The 22771-nt window shown below is 46.9% G+C and overlaps 1 protein-coding gene across 2 annotated transcripts in view; it reads right to left on the reverse strand.

The window, feature by feature from the left end:
- The window catches only part of Itpr2 (inositol 1,4,5-trisphosphate receptor type 2), a 394738-nt gene that overhangs the window by 191393 nt on the left and 180574 nt on the right, over positions 1-22771 (reverse strand). For both annotated transcript variants that reach the window (XM_040743610.1, XM_040743611.1), the window contains exons 33-36: positions 19581-19709; positions 17837-17957; positions 4580-4770; positions 876-1018 (exon numbers count right to left, since the gene is read on the reverse strand). In XM_040743610.1, coding sequence (XP_040599544.1) covers positions 876-1018; positions 4580-4770; positions 17837-17957; positions 19581-19709 — 584 coding nt within the window. The remainder of the gene's footprint in view (positions 1-875; positions 1019-4579; positions 4771-17836; positions 17958-19580; positions 19710-22771) is intronic.

Genomic DNA, 22771 nt, shown 5'->3' on the forward strand with positions numbered 1-22771 from the left:
GCTGCCTGGCAGGTGACCGCCCACACTGACCTATTCTCTCATCCCACAGCATGTGACTCAGCAGAGTCCACGTCCTTCCCCGAGGCTGTCCCCACCCACTCCTGCGAACCCATCAGGTCTCTAGGGGAAGGAGGGAGACGGACTCCGCTTTGCTGTGGCTTCATTAGCACGCCGGGCACAGCAGTGCCAGGGTGTGGGCATGGCTAGTAATAGAACTGAGTTCTAGGTTTCTAGCTACGCCTGCAAATGAGACTCTTGGCTCTTCAGAGAGATGGAGGGGTAGGGTAAGCGGGGACAATAGTCAGGCTGAGACTCTGACCACAAACTAATTATAACGGCATAGGAGCCTTAGCCCCTGAAGTCAGCGGGGCAATCCTCCCCTCTGCCTGGCGGGCCGTCTGCCAAATCACCCCACCCCTCGCCTTTTGGTTTCTCTAGTGAAAGCTGCCCCATCCTCAGGGGCAGAACTGACAGATTCCAGCGTCTTTGGTCAACTCCCTCCCACGCCCTCACTGTCACAGTCTGGACCTCTGCTGTCCAGCGGGACTCTGGTGTAGAATCGGTAGATATTAAGCCACACAGAGCCGAGAGTGTTAGAGCTGTAACTGAGGGGGTGGGTTGGCATCTCATCTTAACCCATCTAAATTTTAATTAATGTGGCTATGGGTGGCTCATCTCTCCATGGAGTTTTCTGGCAAGGATCGGAAGGTGGGTGTTCTGAACTGCTGGAGCCCTGTCTCTTCTACCAGCATGGTCCCTGCTCTCTCTCTCTCTCTCTCTCTCTCTCTCTCTCTCTCTCTCTCTCTCTCTCTCTCTCTCTCTCTCTCTCTCTCTCTCTCTCTCGTCCACACCACCACGTCCCCGGCCTCTCTTACTTTGACATGAAGGCGCCACATCTTATCCTGGCGTCGCTTCCCTCTGGGAACAGCAGCTCTGGACTGTAGAGCACGTCAACGAGCACGGAGAACTCAGCCTGCACCATGGGCCTGAACTGCTGCTCCAGGGAGGCCACGACATCCTGGGGACAAGGTGACACATGTAAGGATGTTAACCGGGAAGGAGATGTGGCCGTTACAGGCCAGATGAACCCTGGCTTCCCAGAGCACCAAATGTTTGCTGTTTACACTTCAACACTGTGTGGTTTCATTCATTCACATCCTCTGTGTCTCTCTGTGTCTCTCTCTGTGTCTCTGTCTCTCTGCATATGCATGTCTCTGTCTCTGTCATCCTCTGTGTCTCTCTCTGTCTCTCTCTGTGTGTCTGTCTCTCTGCATATGTATGTATGCATGTCTCTGTCTCTGTCATCCTCTGTGTCTCTCTGTCTCTCTCTGTGTGTCTGTCTCTCTGCATATGTATGTATGTCTCTGTCTCTGTCATCCTCTGTGTCTCTCTGTCTCTCTCTGTGTGTCTGTCTCTCTGCATATGTATGTCTCTCTCTGTCTCTCTATCTCTGTCATCCTCTGTGTCTCTCTCTGTCTCTCTCTGTGTGTCTGTCTCTCTGCATATGTATGTATGTCTCTGTCTCTGTCATTCTCTGTGTCTCTCTGTCTCTCTCTCTATCTCTGTCATTCTCTGTCTCTATGTCTCTCTGCGTATGTGTGTGTGTGTGTGTGTGTTAAAGATTTTTTAAATCATGTACCTATGAGGGGAGAGGTATACATACATGAGTGTAGGTACCCAGAAGAGGGTGTCAGACACCCTGAAGCTGGAAGTCTCAGGCAGTTGGGAGTGGCCTGACATAGGCTCTGGGATCCAAACTCACACTCTCCGGGGGAACAGTATAAGCTCTCACCCCCTGAGCCGTGTCTCCAGCCTTATACGTACTTTTAAATCAATTCACAAGATGATGGATTGGTAGGTAACTGTCAGGCTTCTGAGGGCACATGTGTTGAGAGAGAGAGGACAGTGAAGCCACTTCACACGCTGTGGAAAGCAGAGACTTGGAGTGGATCGGGGTAACACACGGGCAACTGCCACGCAGCATTTCCTATGCACTCCTGGTCTCCCAGAGCTAAGCATTTAGTCCAGTGGAAACACTCACTGATACGTTATTCAAAGATATTAGAATACCATGCAGGGTTTAAGGACCTGCAATTATATTTATTGATAGGTCTGATTGGTCACATCTCTGACAGGTTCTTTTCACCCCATCCCTTGCTAAAAAGAGAGAGAGAGAGAGAGAGAGAGAGAGAGAGAGAGAGAGAGAGAGAGAGAGAGAGAGAGAATCCAGATGCTATTTCTGAATCAAGTCAAAATATTCTCAGGGAGATGAGACCTCCTCACTCAGCATCAAGGCTGAAGGCTTATGATGGCCACGATCACTCCACAGCCCTGACCAGGGAGACGTGCAAGTCCTAAGTATAAAGCCAAGATCCATTCAGCTCTAGAGACCTTGCCTAGAGAGTTAGCAAATGGGTAGACACAGTGCCAGGTTCTTAAAAGACCTGACATGCTTCATTCTCCAGACCTCCAATCAGCCTCCTGGGAAAATGTGATAACGGTTTAAGGAGGAAGATGCTGTAAAGGGGGCAACGCTTATCAGAAATGGCCACATCTGGTGAAACCGGCCTGATATATTATCTATTAACTCCTGCCGCTGGACAAGCGACACTCAGACCGACTTGAGGTGAAGTCCTCCCTTCCCCTGTGAATCAGAATTGCCCCACATGACATCATGACACCGGCACCATCTAGGTTTGCTGCGGAGATTTAAAGCAAGTTCCCAGAACAACCCTTGATGCGCACTGCCCCCTTCATCTCGGATGGCAGCCCCCATTATTACAGGGCGTGCATGAGTCACGAGTATCACCTTCCTCTTATGCGGGCGGCCTCTTCTCCACCCCAGTCTAACTGCTCTACGTGGTGACCCAACCTTTCCATGGCCGCCTTCCCTTGGCGTCTGTCTGTGACACCGCACTTAACTTTCCACTGGAGTCCTGGCCCCTTCACTAAGCCCCGTTGGTTCATGGTCCTTCTGCAGACATAGCTCGTCCAATTTTGTTGGCTCTACCTCTTTATAGAACATTCAAGACTGATATTTCCAGCGCAGACATCTTTCCACACCACTCCAGACTCACACGCCCAGCTATCTGGCTGGCAGACCCACTTCGGTATTAGAAGAGGCATCTCAAACTCAGAATTCCCCAACAGACCTCCAATTCTAAGCCCCCACACAACCCTCCTCTCTCCCGATGTCTCCTGTCCTAGAAAACATCTAACTAGGAGTGACCCTTGTCTCCTCTCCCATCCCCCACAATGCATCCATCCATCTGCCAGAAAACACACCCCGAAATCTAGTCACTTCTCTCCATCGCAGTTGCTGCCTTATTCGTTTAAGATTTTGTTTTTAATTGTGTGTGTGTGTGTCTGTCTGTCTGTCTGTCTGTCTGTCTGTCTGTGTCTGCATGTGGGCACATCCATGGAGGTCAGAGGTGCTGGCTCCCCTGGAACTGAAGTCACAGGTGGTGTGAGCCACCCAAGGTTGAGTGCTGAGTCGGACTCTGGTCCTCAGCCCGAGCGGAGCGTGGCCCCACTCTGCGGGAATCCCCATCCCTATCACACTTACAGTGGAATCCAACTATCTCTCCAGGGTAAACAACGGATGCCATGAGCTGAATGGCTCACAGATGGCAGTTTAGATCCCACAAACTTGGGAATCCAAGAATAAGAAATTAGTAGGTTTTATGCCTATTTCTTGGAGCACATAGGGTCCATGTCACGGTGTCCCCATGTGATAGAAAGGACAAACACACTGCTTTAGGGCTACAGTATCAGGGGACTAACCACATTCACGGGGCCCACCTACAAGACCTAACCATCTCCCCAGATCCTATCTCAGAATACAGTCAGAGTATGACTTACCTGGAGACAAGATCTGCCAACATAGCATGAGGGTGAAACCAGTTCTTATGAGCCACCAGAGTGGTGGTCCCACAAGGGACAGAGATGGGGACGGCAGTCTCAGAGGAAACCTAACCCTGCTGACACCTAGATCCGAGACTCCCACCTTCAGAATCGCAAGAGAATACGTTTCTTGAATCCTGCCTGTTGTGGCAGCCCCAGAAAATCAAAGCCACATGTCACTGGCTCCCTGGGCCTAAATGTACAGACCAGACCACGGATGAAGACTTGCAAAAGGGCCACACAAGGACCTGGTGAAGAGGGACAGACTGATTTTGACCCAAGAGATGTAAGTGAGCACCGGAAGATAAACCGGGTCAGCATTGTTAAAAATTAATTTGTCACGTGGATCATTTACAGTAAGTTATTTTCACTAACTGTATGAACGACTTTATAATTACCTTGCAATCAAGGGCCACTATGCACTCAGAAACTATCAGAACACATCATTATATAACTCATTAAGAGGTAAGTCAGGACAACCTGTCCATAAATTACTAAAGAGTAGGTGGTAACAGAGAGATAGAGAAAAAAGCTTTGCCCCAGGAAAAACTGGATATTTTCAGCTACATTGTATCGTATGGCACATTTTGATAACACAGACACATTGTATCATATGGCACATTTTGATAACACAGACACTAGAAAAGAGCAATGTCACTTCATGTCCTGGCCGTACCTGTAACTTCTCGATAATGTTTCTGTAATCCCAGGCTGGCCCTCCGAGAGCTTCCTTGAAGCGGGGCCCAGAGCGAGCTGAGAGCCTCCAGCCCATGGCCGCCCTCTGCACTGTACTTGAATGGTTCTTCATGAAGAGTGTGTTAACCTGGCCATCCAGATCCACTGGGATTGCAATCCCACGATTTTTGGCTGAAATAAAAAGGAAAAGAAAAAAAGAAAAGATGGGAAGCATTTTTCTCTCAACTTGGTTAAAGCTTTTAAACATTAGCCAAACACACTACCATGGAAGAAAAAATATTTTAAAGAAAGAACACATGAAGGAGAGGCCTCAGTCTTTAAACTCTGCCTTGCAACCGCCTCACATACTTTCAGGCTAAAAGCTGCTGAAGCTGTTTCAGACCAATTAGTGCTGTGTGATAACTGAACCCTAAAGATCCTATTTGATTTCTTGGGGATTAATGTGCGAGATGGGCTCCATATCAACATCGATACAGAAAGGTGCCTTAACAAGCACATAGATCTTTACCTCCCTGGATGCCAAAGAAAATAAAAACTCAGACAGAAGACACACAACAAATCCTGCCAAGCTGTTAACTTAATTAGAGGGTGTATGTGGTGTTTACACGTGTAGGTGTGTGCCCACAAAACTGCATACGATCAAACATCTGACAGCAGAAATAGTGAAAAAGTTAATAGGTATAAACTAAAAAAGGCCTTCCTTGGAAGGTGGTTTATTCTTCCTGCCCGCTACCCAGGTCCTGTTGCTGCTTTTAGCCCCCAAATACCACACAAGACGCTATATTAATTATGAAGCTGTTGGCCGTTTGCTTATTATTTCTTATCGGCTAGCTCTGACCCATAACCACCAGTATATATTTTTATAAGGACTTATCTTTCTGAGAACGCTAGACTTGCGTTCTCTCCTCCAGGTATCACATCTCAGTGACTCTCTTCACTACATTTCCCAGAATCCTCCTAGACTCCTAGTCCCACCTATCTTGCTTCCCTATTGGCCAACAGTGCTTTATTTATCAACCAATCAAACATAGACACAGAAGGACTTCCCCCATCAGTGGTATACGGTGCCTGTCTTTTTTCCTAAGACCCAGTGACACATAGCATTGTAACAGACTTCTGTAGCCTTAGTACTGAGCAATCACAACGCTCATCATCATGAGGAAAATGGAAGTGTTGCAGCATAAAGTGGTAACTAGACCACTGGAGAAAAACTGATCCATGAAAGACTGGACTTGGCTCAGGTCTACCCAGTGGCCTTGGCTACACTGGGAACTACACTAGTGTCATCTGAGCTACTCAAGAAGACACCTGGATCATGGAAGAGGAAGGTCCTCCTCCCTCTGACTAGCAAACTCAGAAGTCTGATGCAGCTGTTTACACCCAGAGCAAAAAGTTGGAGAAACATAACAACTCCTCTCAAGAAAGAAGGGTCTCTAAATGTACAGTGCCAATGGTGAAGACTTGCAGGGAAGGGTTCTAACTGTGGAGTGCCACCAACACCTGAGTGTGTGGAGAGCCCAGTGCCACCAACACCTGACTGCGAGACCATGACTCTCCAGAAGTGTAACCCACATGTCTCTACTCTATGAAGCAACTGAGAACAGCAACTTGTGATGGAACAAATGAATACAATACTAGGTAAGCATAAAAAGCCTAAGAGTGTTGAGAGAGAAATGAGATACCTACAAAGATCAGGCTGGCAGCTGAATTCCTATCTGGAGGATTGGATGCTGGAAAGATGGAGCAGACCACACACCGGTGGACAAAAGGTTTCGAGAGGAGTAACCTGTACAAAACTTAACTGAAACTCAAATGTGATCCCCCAATAAGAACATTCCAGAACAGGTGCCTGGGAAACTTTTCTCTGAAACTCCTGTGTAGAGATTGCATCGAGAGAGAGGGAGAGAGAGAGAGAGAGAGAGAGAGAGAGAGAGAGAGAGAGAGAGAGAGAGAGAGAGAGAGAGAGAAGAATCCAGGAAAATGTCAAATGAATAGAAGAAACTATGGCAACTCAGCCTGGGCTTGACTAAGAGAACAGGACTAGGAACAACAACAAAAAAAAAGATGGCTTCTCATGAATGTACAAGCTAGAGCCTCCTCCATCGAAAAAAGTTTAGTCCCACAGACTTCGTTTTTGTGGCCAATAGTTACACATTTACACATCACAATTTATAAGTTCCAATGGAGAAGAATTAATTCTATTCCAAAATGGAACACAAATAACACAAATCACAGGCATGGAAGCCAGCAATACATCCAACAAGAACTGGGGGGAGTCTGGAGAGAGGGGCAGCATTTCCTCATGATATCATGTGACAGGAGGTTCTTGGAGCTGTTCAGTCAAGAAACACTCAGGCATGGACCCCTGTCAGAGTTAGTGACAGGCACCAGAAGTAAAGAACTTCTGTTCTTTACTGGCCGTTTCCCACATGAGCAGCGTTTGCTTTGAACGTTCCAGCAACTGCGGTGATGCCTCAGGGTTACTGGCCAGCCAACCTTATGCCTCTTCACTTTCTTCACAACATAATGCAACCAGTCGTCACCTCTGCTTAAGGCACGCACTTACGGCCCCTGCATGAGTTGGATGCATAGGGTGGCTGCTGGGAATACAGCAGACAGCTGGAGAAGTGGCTGAGTAGTCACGTGTACCTATTTCCAGAGGATCTGAGTTTAGTTCTCAGAGCCACGTTGCCCTCTTCTGGCCTCCATGGTCTGCACTCATGTGCACAGACCCAAGATATACTTAGACATACATGACTTAAAACAGCCACAGTAAAATGGTTTTTAAATGGCGTGACATGCAATGAAACACTAGGGGAGTAATTTTCTGGTGATGTGCATGGGAATATATCCAGTGATGAGTCTGTGTCTCCTGTGCGAGGGAGTGCACACGGCAATGCGCACAGGCGACAATACTCGGCAATGAGCGCCTGCAGCAATGCGCGCCTGTGGCAATGCACAGCAATGTGCGCCCACGGCAATGTGCGCCCGCGGCAATGCGCACCCACGGCAATGCGCGCCCACGGCAAGGCACGCACACGGCAATATGCGCCCCGATAATGCGCGGGGCAATGCGCGCCCACGGCAATTCACGGCAATGAGCGCCCACTGCAATGTGCGCCCGCAGCAATGTGCGCCTGCGGCAATGTGCGCCCGCGGCAATGCGATCCCCGACAATGCGCGCCCTCGGCAATGCGCGCCCTCGGCAATGCGCGCCCTCGGCAATGCGCGCCAGCGGCAATGCACGCCCAAGGCAATGAGCGCACACACAGGGATGCGCGCCCACAGCAATGGGCGCCCGCGGCAATGAGTGCACAGTATGAATTCCAGGTAAAAGTATGCAAATTTCCCAGGCTGAGATGTAAACTGTAGCCTATGGTTACGTCATGACGTCATGACTTTGAAGCTATAAAAGATTAACCCTGCCACTGAGCAAAATGCATTTGAGTTAAAATAAGCTAAGTGTTCACACAACGATGAACAAACATTTTAAGGGAATACATCCCTGTGGTAAGGACACCAGCCCAGCATGGCTCATTTCCCAGTACCTCGTGACAACAAAAAATTAAACTGAAAATAAACAAACTCTGCAAACATGGCCTGAAATAGGTTCTCTGCTCTGTCAAAGTAATGGAGATATTAATTTGAAATCAAACAGACAATGCTGAGTTAGATTTCCATGGTTTGTTTAAAAGGCACCTGGGGTGGGGGCCAGGAAAGGAGGGGTGAGCTTAGGAAAAGCATTTGTTTTATCTTGCTTACATGAGCATTAACTATGAAAACATTTTCAGGTCAAAACCATGATCGAAACTGAGTTAACTGCCATCAAGATAGAAACATTCTGGGACCTGTGGTGTATACACAGCAGGGTAAATCCCACAGTTTCCAGCAACCATCATAATGAACCTGCTATGCCCAGTCATCCTTCATGCCTGCAGCGTGTAATAAGGGTCATATTAAAGTTCTTATAAAGAAGTGTTCCTCTTTTGCCTCCGAGTAGAACTACTGCCTTGTTAAGGACATGTCATCGGAGGACAGGCATCTGAGTCCCTAACGAACGAGTGGGAGAGGAGAGGACACTGCCCAGGCACTTTGCTTTGGGGGACCTCTGTCTAGAGGAAAACGAGACACCTTTACTCACAGGTATTTTTATTACATGGCTAACCTCCTAATTAGGCTTATAAATCCTAAAACTTTCCTGGGCATGACAAGTCTTTCCAGGGGCTGTAAGATGTAATCAAAATCTATTTCTAGTCATACTTCATTAAATACTGTGTGTTGTGTGAACATTTTTAATTAGCCGGAGTCACTGATGGTGTCTGCCAGACCAAACCCTCTGAAAACACACACAACTCTGTGATAGGTGCCATGGAAGAAAATGCTTAGATGTACACACTGACAGGTATGGGGAGAGGCGAGCAGAGAGAGCAAGCATTAATTAGGAAAATCCGGCTGGCTGTCAGCCCATCAGAGCCAGGACAGCTGGAGCTGCAGGGTGAGGTTGTGGGCAGAAGCCGCACCTGTTCTTCAGCAAGCCCAAGTCCCACTGGCAAATCTGCACACAAATGTGTGTTTGTGTGTGTGTGAGTGAGTGTCTGTGAGTGTGAGTATGTGTGTGAGTATGTGTGTGTGTCTGTGAGTGTCTGTGAGTGTGTATGTCTGTGAGTATGTGTGAGTCTGAGTGTGTGAGTATGAGTGAGTGTGTCTTGAGTGAGTGTGCGAGTGTGTGTGAGTATGTGTGTGTGTCTGTGAGTGTGAGTATGTGTGCATGAGTGTGTGTCTGTGAGTGTGAATGTGTATGAGTCTGTAGGTCTGTGAGTCTGAATGTGTGAGTGTGTCTGTGAGTGAGTGTGCAAGTGTGTGTCTGTGAGTATGAGTTTGTGTGTGAGTGTGTGTGCCTGTGAGTGTGTGTATGAGTGTGTGAGTGTGTAAGTATGAGTGAGTGTGTGAGTGTGTGTGCAAGTGTGAGAGTGTGTGTGAGTGAGTGTGTGCCTCTGTGCAAGGATACATGTGTGCGCACACCCATGCGCAGAGGCCAGAAGACAACTTTGCCTGTGTTTCCTCAGACTCCAGCTCATTTTTGTAGGCAGGGTCTCTCACTAGCCTGGGATTTGGCAAGTAGGCCAGGCTGGCTGGCCAGTCAGCCCCAGGGACACACCGATCTCTGCCTCCCGGGTACAGGCGCGTGCCAGTGTCCGTGTTTTTAATATGGTGTTAGAAGTTGAACTCAGGATCTCTTGCAAGTGTCTCACCTATTACTGACCTATTTCCCCAGCCCACTGGGTTTAAATGTGGAGAACGTTGAATGTACAGATACATGCTTCCTGTGTGGAACTCAACTCCACTACACAGATGTCCCGTTAGTTCTCAACTGGAACAAAGCTATACTTCTTGTGGTCACTCGAGAAGGCCTGGCTAGTAACCCGGAAAGACAAAGAAGAGTGCACACCATGAAAGCTGTGAATACGTGCGTTCCAGGTGCCTCAAAGAGTCTCTCTCTCTCTCTCTCTCTCTCTCTCTCTCTCTCTCTCTCTCTCTCTCTCTCTCTCTCTCTCTCTCTCTCTCTCTCTCTCTCCCTCCCTCCCTCCCTCCCTCCATCTCTTCCCCTTTCTTCATCTTCCTGTGAGACAGGAGGAACTCACAACAAGATGCCCCCAGTTTCCCGAGTGCAGAGGTTAAACATGGGCCACGATGTTCACCTCCAGGGAGCGCAAGGCTTCTAACAGTAACGCCCAAGAGATGCAGACAAATCAAAATATGAAAACTCTCTGAGAACTAACCAGCACCTCAGACTGACGGAAGCTATTCTGAAAATGAAATTAAACCGAAAAAGAAGAGTGTTCGGGCAATAGCTCAGCCAGGAAAGTGTAACGTGTGACAAGTGTGAGTGTCTGAGTTCTGTCACCCAGAACAAGTCAAGCATGGCGGTGTACACTCATAACCCCAGCACGGGGGGACAGAGACAGGAGGACCCCTGGGCTCACTGGCCAGCCTGGCCTAACCTACTTGGCAAATTCCAGACCAGTGGAGAATCTCTCTAAAAGTTACTCTCTGGTCTACACACACCTGCTCACACATGTGCAAACACTTAGGCAGAACTAAAAAGCCCCAGAAGAATTATAAATTCCCTTATGTTAGAAAAAATCCAATGAAAATTTAAGAAAACTGGTTACCAAACAGTCAAAGAGCTCATTTCTTAATATGTAACGGCTGAACTCAAATCACAGGATGGGGACTATTTGCAGAAAAGGAAATACCAATGGCTCAGTTGTATGGGATGGTTTTCTTCCTCACACATAGAAGAGAAAAACAATATTTTTACGAAGATTGGCAAAATCCAAACATGATGTTATGGAGAAAGGCATTCTCTGTCATTGCTGGTGGTCAACGACACCCACAGGGCATCCGTCTTCATAACACGGGGGGGGGAGGGCACTCACAGGCGTTATCTTTATCCCTTCATGGTAGAGATGACTGCAAACATTAGATGTTTACAAATAGGATGAGGTTGGGTTAGCGTCACACAGGACTCTGAGCCACAGGGACGCTCATTCATCATCTCTCTGCATCATGCACTTTGTTGTTGCAAATATCGCAGACTATCTGGGTGTTCTGAGTGCCATGAAAGGCTCTAGAATCTTCTAACAGCCAAGGCCCCTAGCTTTACACTTGTTTCTGCTTTTTTTTTAACGTGGTTTATCTACCTCTAACACCCTAGAACTCACTGGGGAGCAGGAGCTGTGTTTAATAGAGGGGATTTACCTCAGCTACAATAATACCTTCAACATAGTGAGGGATCATTAAATAATCCGTTACATTAATGCGTGAAAAAATGTTTATAAAATGGTATGCTGTGTTATAACTTATTGCAAGTTGGCCGTTTTAATGAAACTGGAGTTCACGGACATGGTCTTGTTTTGATTCAACGTTTGGTTCTCTGGTCTCTCTTCTGCACTGTTCAGGACAGAAGCCTGTACCAGGGAGGCAAACACTCCACCCTGAGCTAACGTCAAACTCCTCAAACTCCCACTGCAATGTCCCCAGGGGATTAAGATAGACATTTATTTAATGCGGACTTTCTAAAGGGTTAATGGGTTGGTTTTTTTTGTTTTTTGTTTTTTGTTTGTTTGTTTGTCTTTTTTTTTTTACACTGCTTTTGTTTTAAGAATGGCTGGCTTGAAGTTTGTTCATTAGGCAAAGCATTTGTAAAAGGCATCTCATGCGATTCCCATGTGGAAAATCGGCAGTGTGGCCAACCAACTACCCAATGTTAATCCCCCCAGGCCGCATGCCAACTGTGAGACACGTGGGCAGAATTCTTTCCTAAGTGAAATAACACGGAAGTCATTCGTAGATGCCTTTGCTGGAAGCCTTCCTGCCACGTGATTTTCAGGAGTGGGTAAACTGAGGAACAGCATCTAACCAAGTGCATCTAGAGACCCCATGGCCTTGACATTCCTTAGCATTCAGCAAGCTCTTCTGCTCCCAGGAAAGGAAGGGCTGACTTAATGAGCCCCTCCCGCCCCCCCTCACCCCTGATTTCTTCTCGCACCTTCTACATTGAGTGTATAGGAGAGGAAGATGACGGAATGTTTCGGATGATAGGCTGAGCTAATAGGACTAGAGAGCACTTGAGAAACGGGTGCTTCATACGCATAAACTATAATGGATATCTGCATTTACAAGGAATGTGCTTACCAATTCCCAAATGCTTTATAAACATATAACAACCCCCAAATCTTGTCATATTTCATGGATATATTATTCTCTATTCTCTTAAATATTATGCACTCTTTTTTTTTTTTTTTTTGGTCTTCCAAGACAGGGTTTCTCTGTATTGTTTTGGAGGCCAGGCTGGCCTCAAACTCACAGAGATCCGCCTGCCTCTGCCTCCCGAGTGCTGGGATTAAAGGCGTGCACCACCAATGCCCAGCTATATTATGCACTCTTAAATGTTTGATTTGTGCCGAGTTTCAGTGGTGCTAAGCATTTTGAAAGAAAGCGGGAATAGAAATGATTGTGTGTGTGTGTGTGTGTGTGTGTGTGTGTGTGTGTGTGTGTGAGCAGTAAGGCTTCACACTGGTTCCACCCAGGGCTGAACTTCATGGGAGGTCACTCTTGTAGACTGCCTGATGTCCCAGGAGACCTGACCTAACCAGAGGGGGTGTTCACTGGGCTCAGAAACAGATCAGTTCCCAAGAGAGATGGGAGACTCCCAGCGACCAACGGTGACACTCTGTGGTTGTCCCTCTACTTTTCCGTGGTACAGAAAGGAACTCTGAGACAGCTGGTCCCTCTGTGTCCTGCCTCTGCCTTCCCCAGGCCTTTGCAGTCTGTGAAGCCCCAACCTTCGCTCAAGTCGTAGGAAGAGTCGTTCTGTTTGTGAGGAGATGCCTGGCCCCACAATGGCACACAAGTTAATTTGACCTTCAACTCAAATTTGTTGTCACGGTCGCTTTGGAGACTAGCCAAGCTGATGCTGACATAATTCATAGACTATCACAAGTCAACACATGCCTATTGTGATGGTTAACGTCTCATTGTTAACAGGACTTAGAAATACTAGGAGACACTTTTGGGTATGTTTCCAGAGCTGTTTAACCAAGGACAGACCCACGCTGCACAAGATGGCACAGCCTGTCAGCTGGGGCCCCCAACTGAATAAACAGGAAGTGGGCTGAGCAAAAGCACCCCTTCTCTCTCTCTCTCTCTCTCTCTCTCTCTCTCTCTCTCTCTCTCTCTCTCTCTCTCTCTCTGCTTCCTGGCTGCACGTGCAAGGTGACCAGTGGCCACGGCTAGAGAGACAGGCTTGTCACCAGGCCATTCCCACTGTACACTTAAAATACCAGGCAAAGACACACCCCACCCTCTCTGCCTGAAGCTGTTTTTGTCAAGTGTTTTATCAAAGTGATGAGAAAAAAGACCAATACATTTATTATCCTGCATATCGGAAACAGATTTGCAGGCCCTAATGACAAATAGGACAATGTGCCTGTTTACAGAGTCTCCCTTCCAAATGAGGAAAACAGCAAAGACGTGAGAAACAAGATATTTCAAATAGTGACAAAGGGAAAGAAATCTTGTGATAAGAAGCAACGTTTACATACGATTGAACTATATGACTGAACATAAACTATAATGATAACACGGCATGGCGTGGTCTGGTATACAACGATGGTGTGAAGCGCTACGATATGATAATATGAAGCGATATAATATATTGGACATATGATAGGATGTGAAGATATGCTATGATTATGTGGCACAATGTGATATGGTGATACGATGATGTGTGATAGGAGAGGATGATATGGCATTATGAAAGTCTATGATATGCATATATATGACAATGTATGATGATATGATGGTAAAACATGACGACATGGAGATGTCATGATGTAATTGAATGATATGATGGCATGGTATGGTATAATGATATGATACTATGGCATAATGGGATATAACAGGATGTGACATGATGCTGTATGACATAAAGATTTGACTTAGGATGATGGTGTAATATGATATGGTGATTATGATATGATGAAGGGATAGATATGATGGTAGGATTGTGATATCATATAATACGATGACCACATGAAATGGTATAGTTGTATAATGCGGTGATATGATATATTCTATAATTAAATGATACATATAATATTAAATGATGATACGATATGAAGATATGATCATATATTATTGATTGATATGCTACAATATGTTGGTGCGATGTGATACAATGATACAAAATGAAATATGTGATATGTGATGATATGACATGACATGATGATATATGACATGATACAATATGATGAAGTAATGCATGAGATGGTGATACAATATACAATATACAATGTAATGCGACACTGCACATCAACATGAAATAGTACAATACGTGACATGACGTGATATAATTGAATTACATATGATGATATAATATAGCATGATAACATGATATGAAAATATGAAGATGTTATATATTATTGAATAATAGGCTACAATATGATGGTGCGATGTGATACGATGATATAAACGAAATGACATGATAATGCTGTAATATGATGCATGATGATATGACAGGGGATATGATGGTATGATAGTGTGATGATGGCATATTATATGACATTTTATGACACCAGCTTCCTATGAATGACTTTTCTTAGGATTTATTTTATTTTAATGACTCTGTGTGTGTGTGTGTGTGTGGTATGTGTGTGAGTTTGTACATGTTACTGCAGTGCCCATGGGGACCAGAAGAGGGCGTGTGATCCCCTGAAGCTGGGGTCACAAACTGTTGAGAGTGACTAGATGTGGGTGCTGAGAGCGGTACCCAGGTCCTCTGCAAAGCACACTCTTTTAACTGCTGAGCCGTCTCTATGTGTGTGGTGGCATAAGCTAGAATCAAATAGAAACCGCAAGGGAAGTATGAGCAGCGAGGGAGCCCATCATGGAAATGAAGGAAAGAAATGGCTTTTGTGAAGAAATTTTAACTGAGATATTCTTGTTCTTTGAGATATGTAGCTCATGACACATAGTGTAGGTTCGCCTTAAACTCCGGATCCTCTTGTCTCTGCCTCGCAAATGATGGGATCGCAGGTGTGCCCTACCATAGACAGTGGTGGCAGAGCGTAAGACAGAGGGGTCAACAGAAGAGGAAGATGAAAGTCAGCCTCATGGAGATGAACAGATGAGGTGCCAAAGCTTCACTCGGCATCATTTCCTCGGCTGCAGACTTGGATAGAATTGCTTTAAGATTGATTATCGCACATGATCCTTTGTTTGTCTGTTTGTTTGTTTTTGTTTTTCAAGACAGGGTTTCTCTGTGGCTTTGGAGACTGTCCTGGAACTAGCTCTTGTAGACCAGGCTGGTCTTGAACTCACAGAGATCCACCTGCCTCTGCCTCCCGAGTGCTGGGATTAAAGGCGTGCGCCACCAATGCCCATCTACACATGATCTTTTAACACACAAAAACAAAAAGGAACCAAGTTTTTCTGAAACACCATTCAGCTTTGGCTAGTGCAGAATGAAATCTTAAAAATAAAGATATTTTAGGCTGGTGTATTTGGGGTGACTATTTTGAGCCCACAGCTCTGCTATCTTGCCATGAAGGAACTGGTCTGGCTACACCCTGAGCACCTCTCGGTTTGAATTTAGATGGTGAGCATGCATGAAGTTCTCCAGCTCTCATTCACTCGTCCTTCATTAGCTAGTTTGTTTGCAACAGGGGCTCGCTATGTCTCCTTGAATTTGCAATTCTCCTACATCACCCTCCTATGGGGCTAGGATTACAGGCGTAACCTGCTCCCGTGCCTGACTTTGTCTGCAATGTATTAATGCTATGCACAGCACACCTCTGAGGGCTGGGTAGGGCCGAGGGGTATCGGCTCGCACTGCGTTTGCTGAATGCTGAAGGAGGAAATGAAGGAGGAAAAAGAAGAGGGAGGAAGAGAGAGAAGGAAGTAAAATCTAGAAATATAATCTCTATTTGCTTTTCCTCTGGATGATACATTTTACTGATTGATATAATCCCTAATTTGGAAAAAAACTTCTGCTATTTTATTATAACTTGGAAAGCAATATATTATTAAAGATTCAGAAATTATGTCAAAGCATGAACAAATCCAAGGGCTCACTGACCGGACTGGAGAGATGGATCAGAGGTTAAGAGACTGCTCTTCCAGGGGCTCTGAGTTCAATTCCCAACAACCACAAGGTAGCTCACAACCATCTACAATTCAGTCTGGTGCCCTCTTCTGGCATGTAGGCATAACACTGTATATGTGATAAATAAATAAATCTTAAAAAAAGAAGGCTCACTGATCATTGTGGCATGAGGAGTTGTTAGTATTTTACATAAATACCTCTGATCATAGTGCCATGTGTATCTTTTAAAGTAAAGATTAGAGAACCATTATGGGTTTCTTTATCTTTTACACAATATGTACGGGAGTCTCTCCATCCCATCCCAGCACTCCTGCAGTGACTGGATCCTAGCACTCTTACAGTATTAGATTCCAGCACTCCTGCAGTGAGGTGGATCCCAGTGAGGTGGGAGGAAGAGAACGGAAAAGCCATGGGCCGGCATGCAGGGGAAACAACAAAAAATCTTGTCCTAAATTAGGTTGAAGGCAAGGAATAGCGTTGAGGTTGACCTCTGACCTCAACATGTGAGCCATACAATCATGTGCCTGCATTCACATATGTTGGGCCTAAGAAAGGCTCGGATGTGAGGCCCAGTGTAAGCTCCTGAGCCTGACTTGAGTTTTGGGCTCGGATGTGAGGCCCAGTGTAAGCTCCTGAGCCTGACTTGAGTTTGGCGACCTGTCTCTAACCTGTAACCTCCACGTGGGGTTGACTCAGTCAGACCTGATGTAAGGTTACCCCCTGCCTAGCTACCTGCCTGCTTGGTGGAATACTATTGGCCCTTAACTCCTCACATCACCTTACCCTATCCTAAGATTCCCATCCCCTACGTCAGCCCTATATAAGCTCCTGCCTGTTGGAATAAATAGAGATCCTGCTTCAACAGACTCCCAACGCAGTGTGTTTTTCCCCAGTAACTAATGGGGGGAGGGTCTGAGTTGCCGACACTCACCATCCCGCTCAGCCCCCCGGAAGAGGCCGGCTGGACTGGCCCTTACCCCGCTCTACCTGCAGGGAGGACCCTGCACACACACACACACACACACACAATACACATAAACACACCTATTATGCAATATATATAACACAAAACTATGAAGGCATGACTTTGCCCAGAGGGGGGCATCTATGAGAATTCCTATGCTCACTTCCCCTTAGTTTAAATTCCTTGCCTCCATTCACTTATAATGTTGAAGCCTTCAGTGTAAAATAGGCCTTTGAATAATTCAGATTTCATACAAATTGTAATGCTAAAAAAAGGAAAACACTCAAAAATGCCAGTTGCCATAAAAAGTTATTAACAACATCGGGCTCTCACTCGTAAATGATTCCACAATTAAAAGTAAGATAATTAGCTAAGCCATTCTTACAAAATCCTACTAAGTCATACTTGAAGTATAACACCACCTTGAAATTTAGAACTATGAATACAGTTGCTGAAGATTGGCCTTCATCTTAAACGACAACAACAAATTGCCTGGTTTTATTCCTTCGTGAGGGTCTAGATTGGGAAGCTGCTTGTACGGCTCCCAGCCACAACCCCAGTTACTCCAGGAAATGCGTATCTGAGTCAAAGCGGACCCCACTCACCCACTTCAGCCAGTGCCCTGATGCAGGACTCCACCGAGGCCTTCTGGGCTGGGTTGGGCCAGGTGCAGTTGTAGATTCTGAAGGCAGATTGCAGCAGCTGGATGAAGACTGGCTGGTGAGTCTGCAAACAGGAGGACACTGGTCACTCTGCTTCACTATGCCACCGTCCCTAAGCCACCCCATGCCTGAGGAGGGAGCAGAGCTATACCTTATCAGACAGGACCGAATAATAATAATAATAATAAAGCACCACACAGTTCTGTGTGCTTCAACGCCACCCACAAATACCTGACGCTACAAAATGTCTCAATAGCATGAGAGGAAACATGCCAGGCACTACAGAAAATCGGTCACTTGTGTTTTCACTATATTCATGTGTATGTGTGTGTGTGTGTGCATGTCTGTGTGTGTGCATGTACGTGCACATGCGCCTGTGTGTGCATGTGTGTGCGAGTGCATGCACATGCATGCATGAATGCAGGCAGGCAGGTGAACATGCATGCATGCAGGTGTGTGTGTGTGTGTGTGTGTGTGTGTGTGTGTGTGTGTCTGCGTGCCAGAGGCTGACTTCAGCTATCTACCTCTGTCACTCTCCCTTATTTTGGTGAGCAGGATTTCTCACTGAGCCTGAACCTCGTTTGTCTAGACTTGAGGGGCCACTGTGATCCAGGGTCCACTGGTCCCTGCAGGGGCCACTACCATATTCAGTGGAGAGAAAGCCAAGGTCAACGTCTTCTAGATGTTATCCCTCACAGCAACGGACACCAACAGAGACATTAAACCTCAGATGTGCGGAAATTCACTAAATAAAACCGTGTGTGTGTGTGTGTCCAACTTAAAATTCCTAATAAAACGCAGGTATCGTGCAAAGGACGGTTACAGTGCACTTAGAGACTGATGAGCAAAAGCTGCACATGCTCACTACACACACTCTCTGATATTGCTGATTGTGGGCCGGCAGGGTCTGCAGGTTGGAACTCACAGACACCGGGTTGAGCATTTGTGTTCTTCACCCAAACAAAACTAGATGACACTTAATGTGGTCCTGCCATTAATTTTCCTTTTGAAACACAAATTTTAATAAGACGCCCCAAAGATATGCTGTAATGTACTGGGCTGTCTCCTTCTCTGTGGAAATTTAAAGTAGAAAAGTGCAAATATTTTTTAGGTATTTATAAAGACTCGGAAACCATGATATGCCAACCTTTAGGATAAATTAATGATGTGCGGCAGCTGGCCCAGGCACCTACCCATCCGAACAGTCAGCCATTATTTCAACACTTGGCCCTCTGCATACAGATGTGAAAGAGGAAAACAGCCTGACTTTAACAGGTCTCTCGATGTAAAATGAAGTTGGGGATGGGGCTGTGATCTTTCAATCTGATTAAATGACGCATAAACTGGATTGTTTGCTAAAGTGTAAATTTCAAAGTGACTCAGAACAGGCAAAATGGAAAAAGCTAAGAAACACTAAAGCACCCAGGAAACACTGGGACCAGGAGGGGAGGGGAGGGGGAGGGGACAAGAGAGGAGGGGAAGGGAGGGGAGGAGAAAATACAACAACATACACACATAAAAAGTCACCATGAAACCCATTCCTCTGTGTTACTATGGATAAGTTAACACTAAAATAAAGTTTGGTCTGGGCAGAAGAGCACACTGTGAAGTAACTCAATGATTATCTGGAGTGTCAGAAAGGGCATCCGAGCCGGATCAGAGCTTCCCCCGGCACTGGTACAGCTACCTGGAGGCTGGCACTATTGTCTGAAAAAGGTGAGTTGAAGAAGCCGCTCACGATGTTCATGACTGACTCCGTCACACATCTCTCCAGGAAGACGTCTGCGTGCTTCCTGTCTGTGGTGGTGTTACAGACCTGCAGGGTAAGCAAAGTACGCCTCCGCATTATAAACTGGTAGTGGGACCTTCTAAGAGTTGCTGGACGAGAGTTCTGGGCTTTGTGGGGCTCCTTCAGACGTGAAGATTTCTGTCCAAATCAAGTCTTGCTGCCATCCCAGGCCCTGCGTTAACTTGCTGTCTCCCTTATTTTTGCACGCCAACCTCTCCCTTGGTCCACTAGATTTTGATGAAAACTACCTCCACCCCCTGAGGGGGAGAGTTCAGTGCCATTCTGGGTGCAAAGGGGTGATAAGAATTCGTGGTGACCAGTGCCTACACACATTTTCCCTGGCATCCCCTGGGCCCACGTGACGAGGCCACAGGTGCCACCTGAGAGGTGCTGACATTTGCATGTGCAACGCCCCCAACACTTGGTGCTATTTTGAATCCTGTGGAGGCCCGCCCAATGTTTCTGGGTGTTGCCAGGACGCTGACATCTACAAAGTTTGCCACACACATCCACGCTAACAGCTTTAAGCTCATGAATTTTGTGTTCACAGCTGTCTTCTGTGGATGGCGGCTTGGTGGCCACGGGTGGGATAGGACCTGGAGGCCGTGGCTCGCTTGCTCGCTGAGATCTGGGCGGTGAGGTTAAAAGCCCCACCCACGTCCTGTGTTTTCTCTGCTTCCTAATTGGTCAAGGTGTGAGGGGGCGGAGCCCAGGCTGCACAGGTCTGCCCATCTGCCGTCATCCCGTCCCTCCCGACTGTAACGGAAGAACCTTCAAGGCTGTGAGCGAAGAGAAGCCCTCGTCTAAGTTCCTTATGCCAGATGTTGCCCACGGGGACACAAAACAGAAATAACTAAACCAGGACCTGACAGAGGAGAACGGGCAGGCATGCGGACCCCGGGCCAAGCCTCTCAGCAGGCAGGGATGCTATGAGGAGAGTGTCTGGAGAAGCAGAAGAGAGACCACGGCGAACAAGACAGAGAGCCGGCAGCAAGGAGAATAGGAGACGAAGACACGGAGGAGGGAGGCACAGAAAGGCATTAAGTCCTCGGAGAATCTCAGGGGAGCAGGGACCTGTCACACACACACACACGCCACATACCACACCACCATCTCACACACACACACACAGACACACAACACCATACACACGCACCACACACACACAGACACAGACACACACCACACACACACTACACCACATACATGCACACACAGACCCACACCACACACACACACACGCACACACACACGCACGCACTCGTGCATACATGAACGGATACACATGGGGGAGAACTGATGGACTAGAATGAGCACTGCCGACGACATGAGGCACTAGCAGTTGGGTGAAGGATGGGGAACAACCGTCCATCCTCAGGCGCAGTCCAACAGTCCTCCGGCGCGGCGTACCTCATCACTGTAACTCAGCCTAAAAGTTGGGTCTGCAAAGTTACAGCTGAGAGAAGGGTGCCACAGAGAAGGCAAAAGCTACAGAAAACATGAGGACACGTCTCCAGTCCCCTGCCACGCTAGCTTCTTGGGTCACATAGAAAGAACACTTTCAAGTGAGTCTTATTAGTGATCCGTTCAACTTTTCACAAAATCATAGGACATCTGCTTAATCCTGTCCGACAAAGACCACGAGGAAGCAGTTTTACAGCAGAGACACATTCATTCTTCCTGTCCCCAAACTTCTGCCTGGCAGGAAAGAGAGAGCGGATGGCCAAAGGGATCTATCCAAAAACACGGTACCCTGACCTGTCTTGTTAAGGACTGATCTGACACTCAGGGGACACGCATCCTAAATTATTTCTTGGTCTGATTTCGTTCTGTCGGAACATCACTCAGAGTGCAGCTGGTGGCCGTAAGGTCTCGAAAGGGATGGCAGAGTTGGGAGCATCTTCAAAAAATCACACTGTAGTCTGAGGCGATTACCAATCATCACCTGCCCCTTCTAGGTCCCTCCTGATAATGACCTGAGTCCCCCCGACTACAACAACAACAAGCAGTTATCAAGACGGAGAAAACCGTTTCTGCCCCACAAGCACGGGTCTCAGCTGTACTAGAACATGGATCAAAGGGGGGGATGCCATTAATGGTCTGACAGACAGCAACTGCATCTCCTGGGTCTAACAGCTAGGCCACTGCCCCAGTGTGTCATCTTACAGCTAGCTCATGGGCCCCGGCTCTGCCGGGACAGCAGAAGGAGGACCACATGAAACACTATAGCACAGCTTATTTAAAAGCCACTTTTCAGAAAAGACATTCTGTGTGTCTTTTTAAAATTATTTTTAAATTTATTAAACAACTTGCTGGCGTCTGGTCTCCCACTTCCACCAGCTTGTGTTCTGGGGCTCAAACTCGGGCTGTCAGGCTTGGCAGCAGGCTCCTTTACCCACTGAGCCCTCTCACTGGACCAGTCCTGCGGGTGCTTGACCCTTATGAGGGATAAAACCCGTGCGGAGGGAAATGGAAGACACAAACAGCAGCGGCTCCAGATGGCTCTCCGAGAACCCCAAGACCTCACAGTGATGACTACAGAAAAAGCAGACGCTACGTGGCTGCCAGCTTGGAGACTTCATTTGTCTTTTCAGACAAGCTGTTCTCCAAATGTCTACCAAAATACAATGGTATAGGCTCAGGCAGGCTAGGGGGAGGTATCTAAAGATGTGGAAACAGAACAGAGGACCGGTATAAGGCACGGGTAAAACACGGGGAGACACGAAGGCTAACTTTGAGAAGCTGCTGGAGCTGGGCGTGAGGGTAGGAGCCTCCCTTCCCGCTCTGTAACAAGCAGGGGGATCCGCTGCAAATTACACATCTGGACTCCAGGAGCAACACTATGAGGCCGCCTAGAAGCTCTCTAAGTTTCACAGCCTTATAATTTCAAAGTAGGCCTGGCCAGGAGGACCGGGTGACCCCTGGTATATGCTACCCCTTTGCTTAACTGGACACTGCCCCATGTTGCTGCTCACGTAAAATCAGGGTAGAAGCTATAATGAAGAAAACCTCGAGTGGGCGTAAGAATCTTTAAAGTTGTGCAGAAATAAAAACCAAAGCATGCCAAACATAGGAATGGCATTGTAGAT

The sequence above is a fragment of the Mesocricetus auratus genome, unplaced genomic scaffold, assembly GCF_017639785.1.
Source record: "Mesocricetus auratus isolate SY011 unplaced genomic scaffold, BCM_Maur_2.0 Super-Scaffold_100001, whole genome shotgun sequence".
Lineage (NCBI taxonomy): Eukaryota > Metazoa > Chordata > Mammalia > Rodentia > Cricetidae > Mesocricetus > Mesocricetus auratus.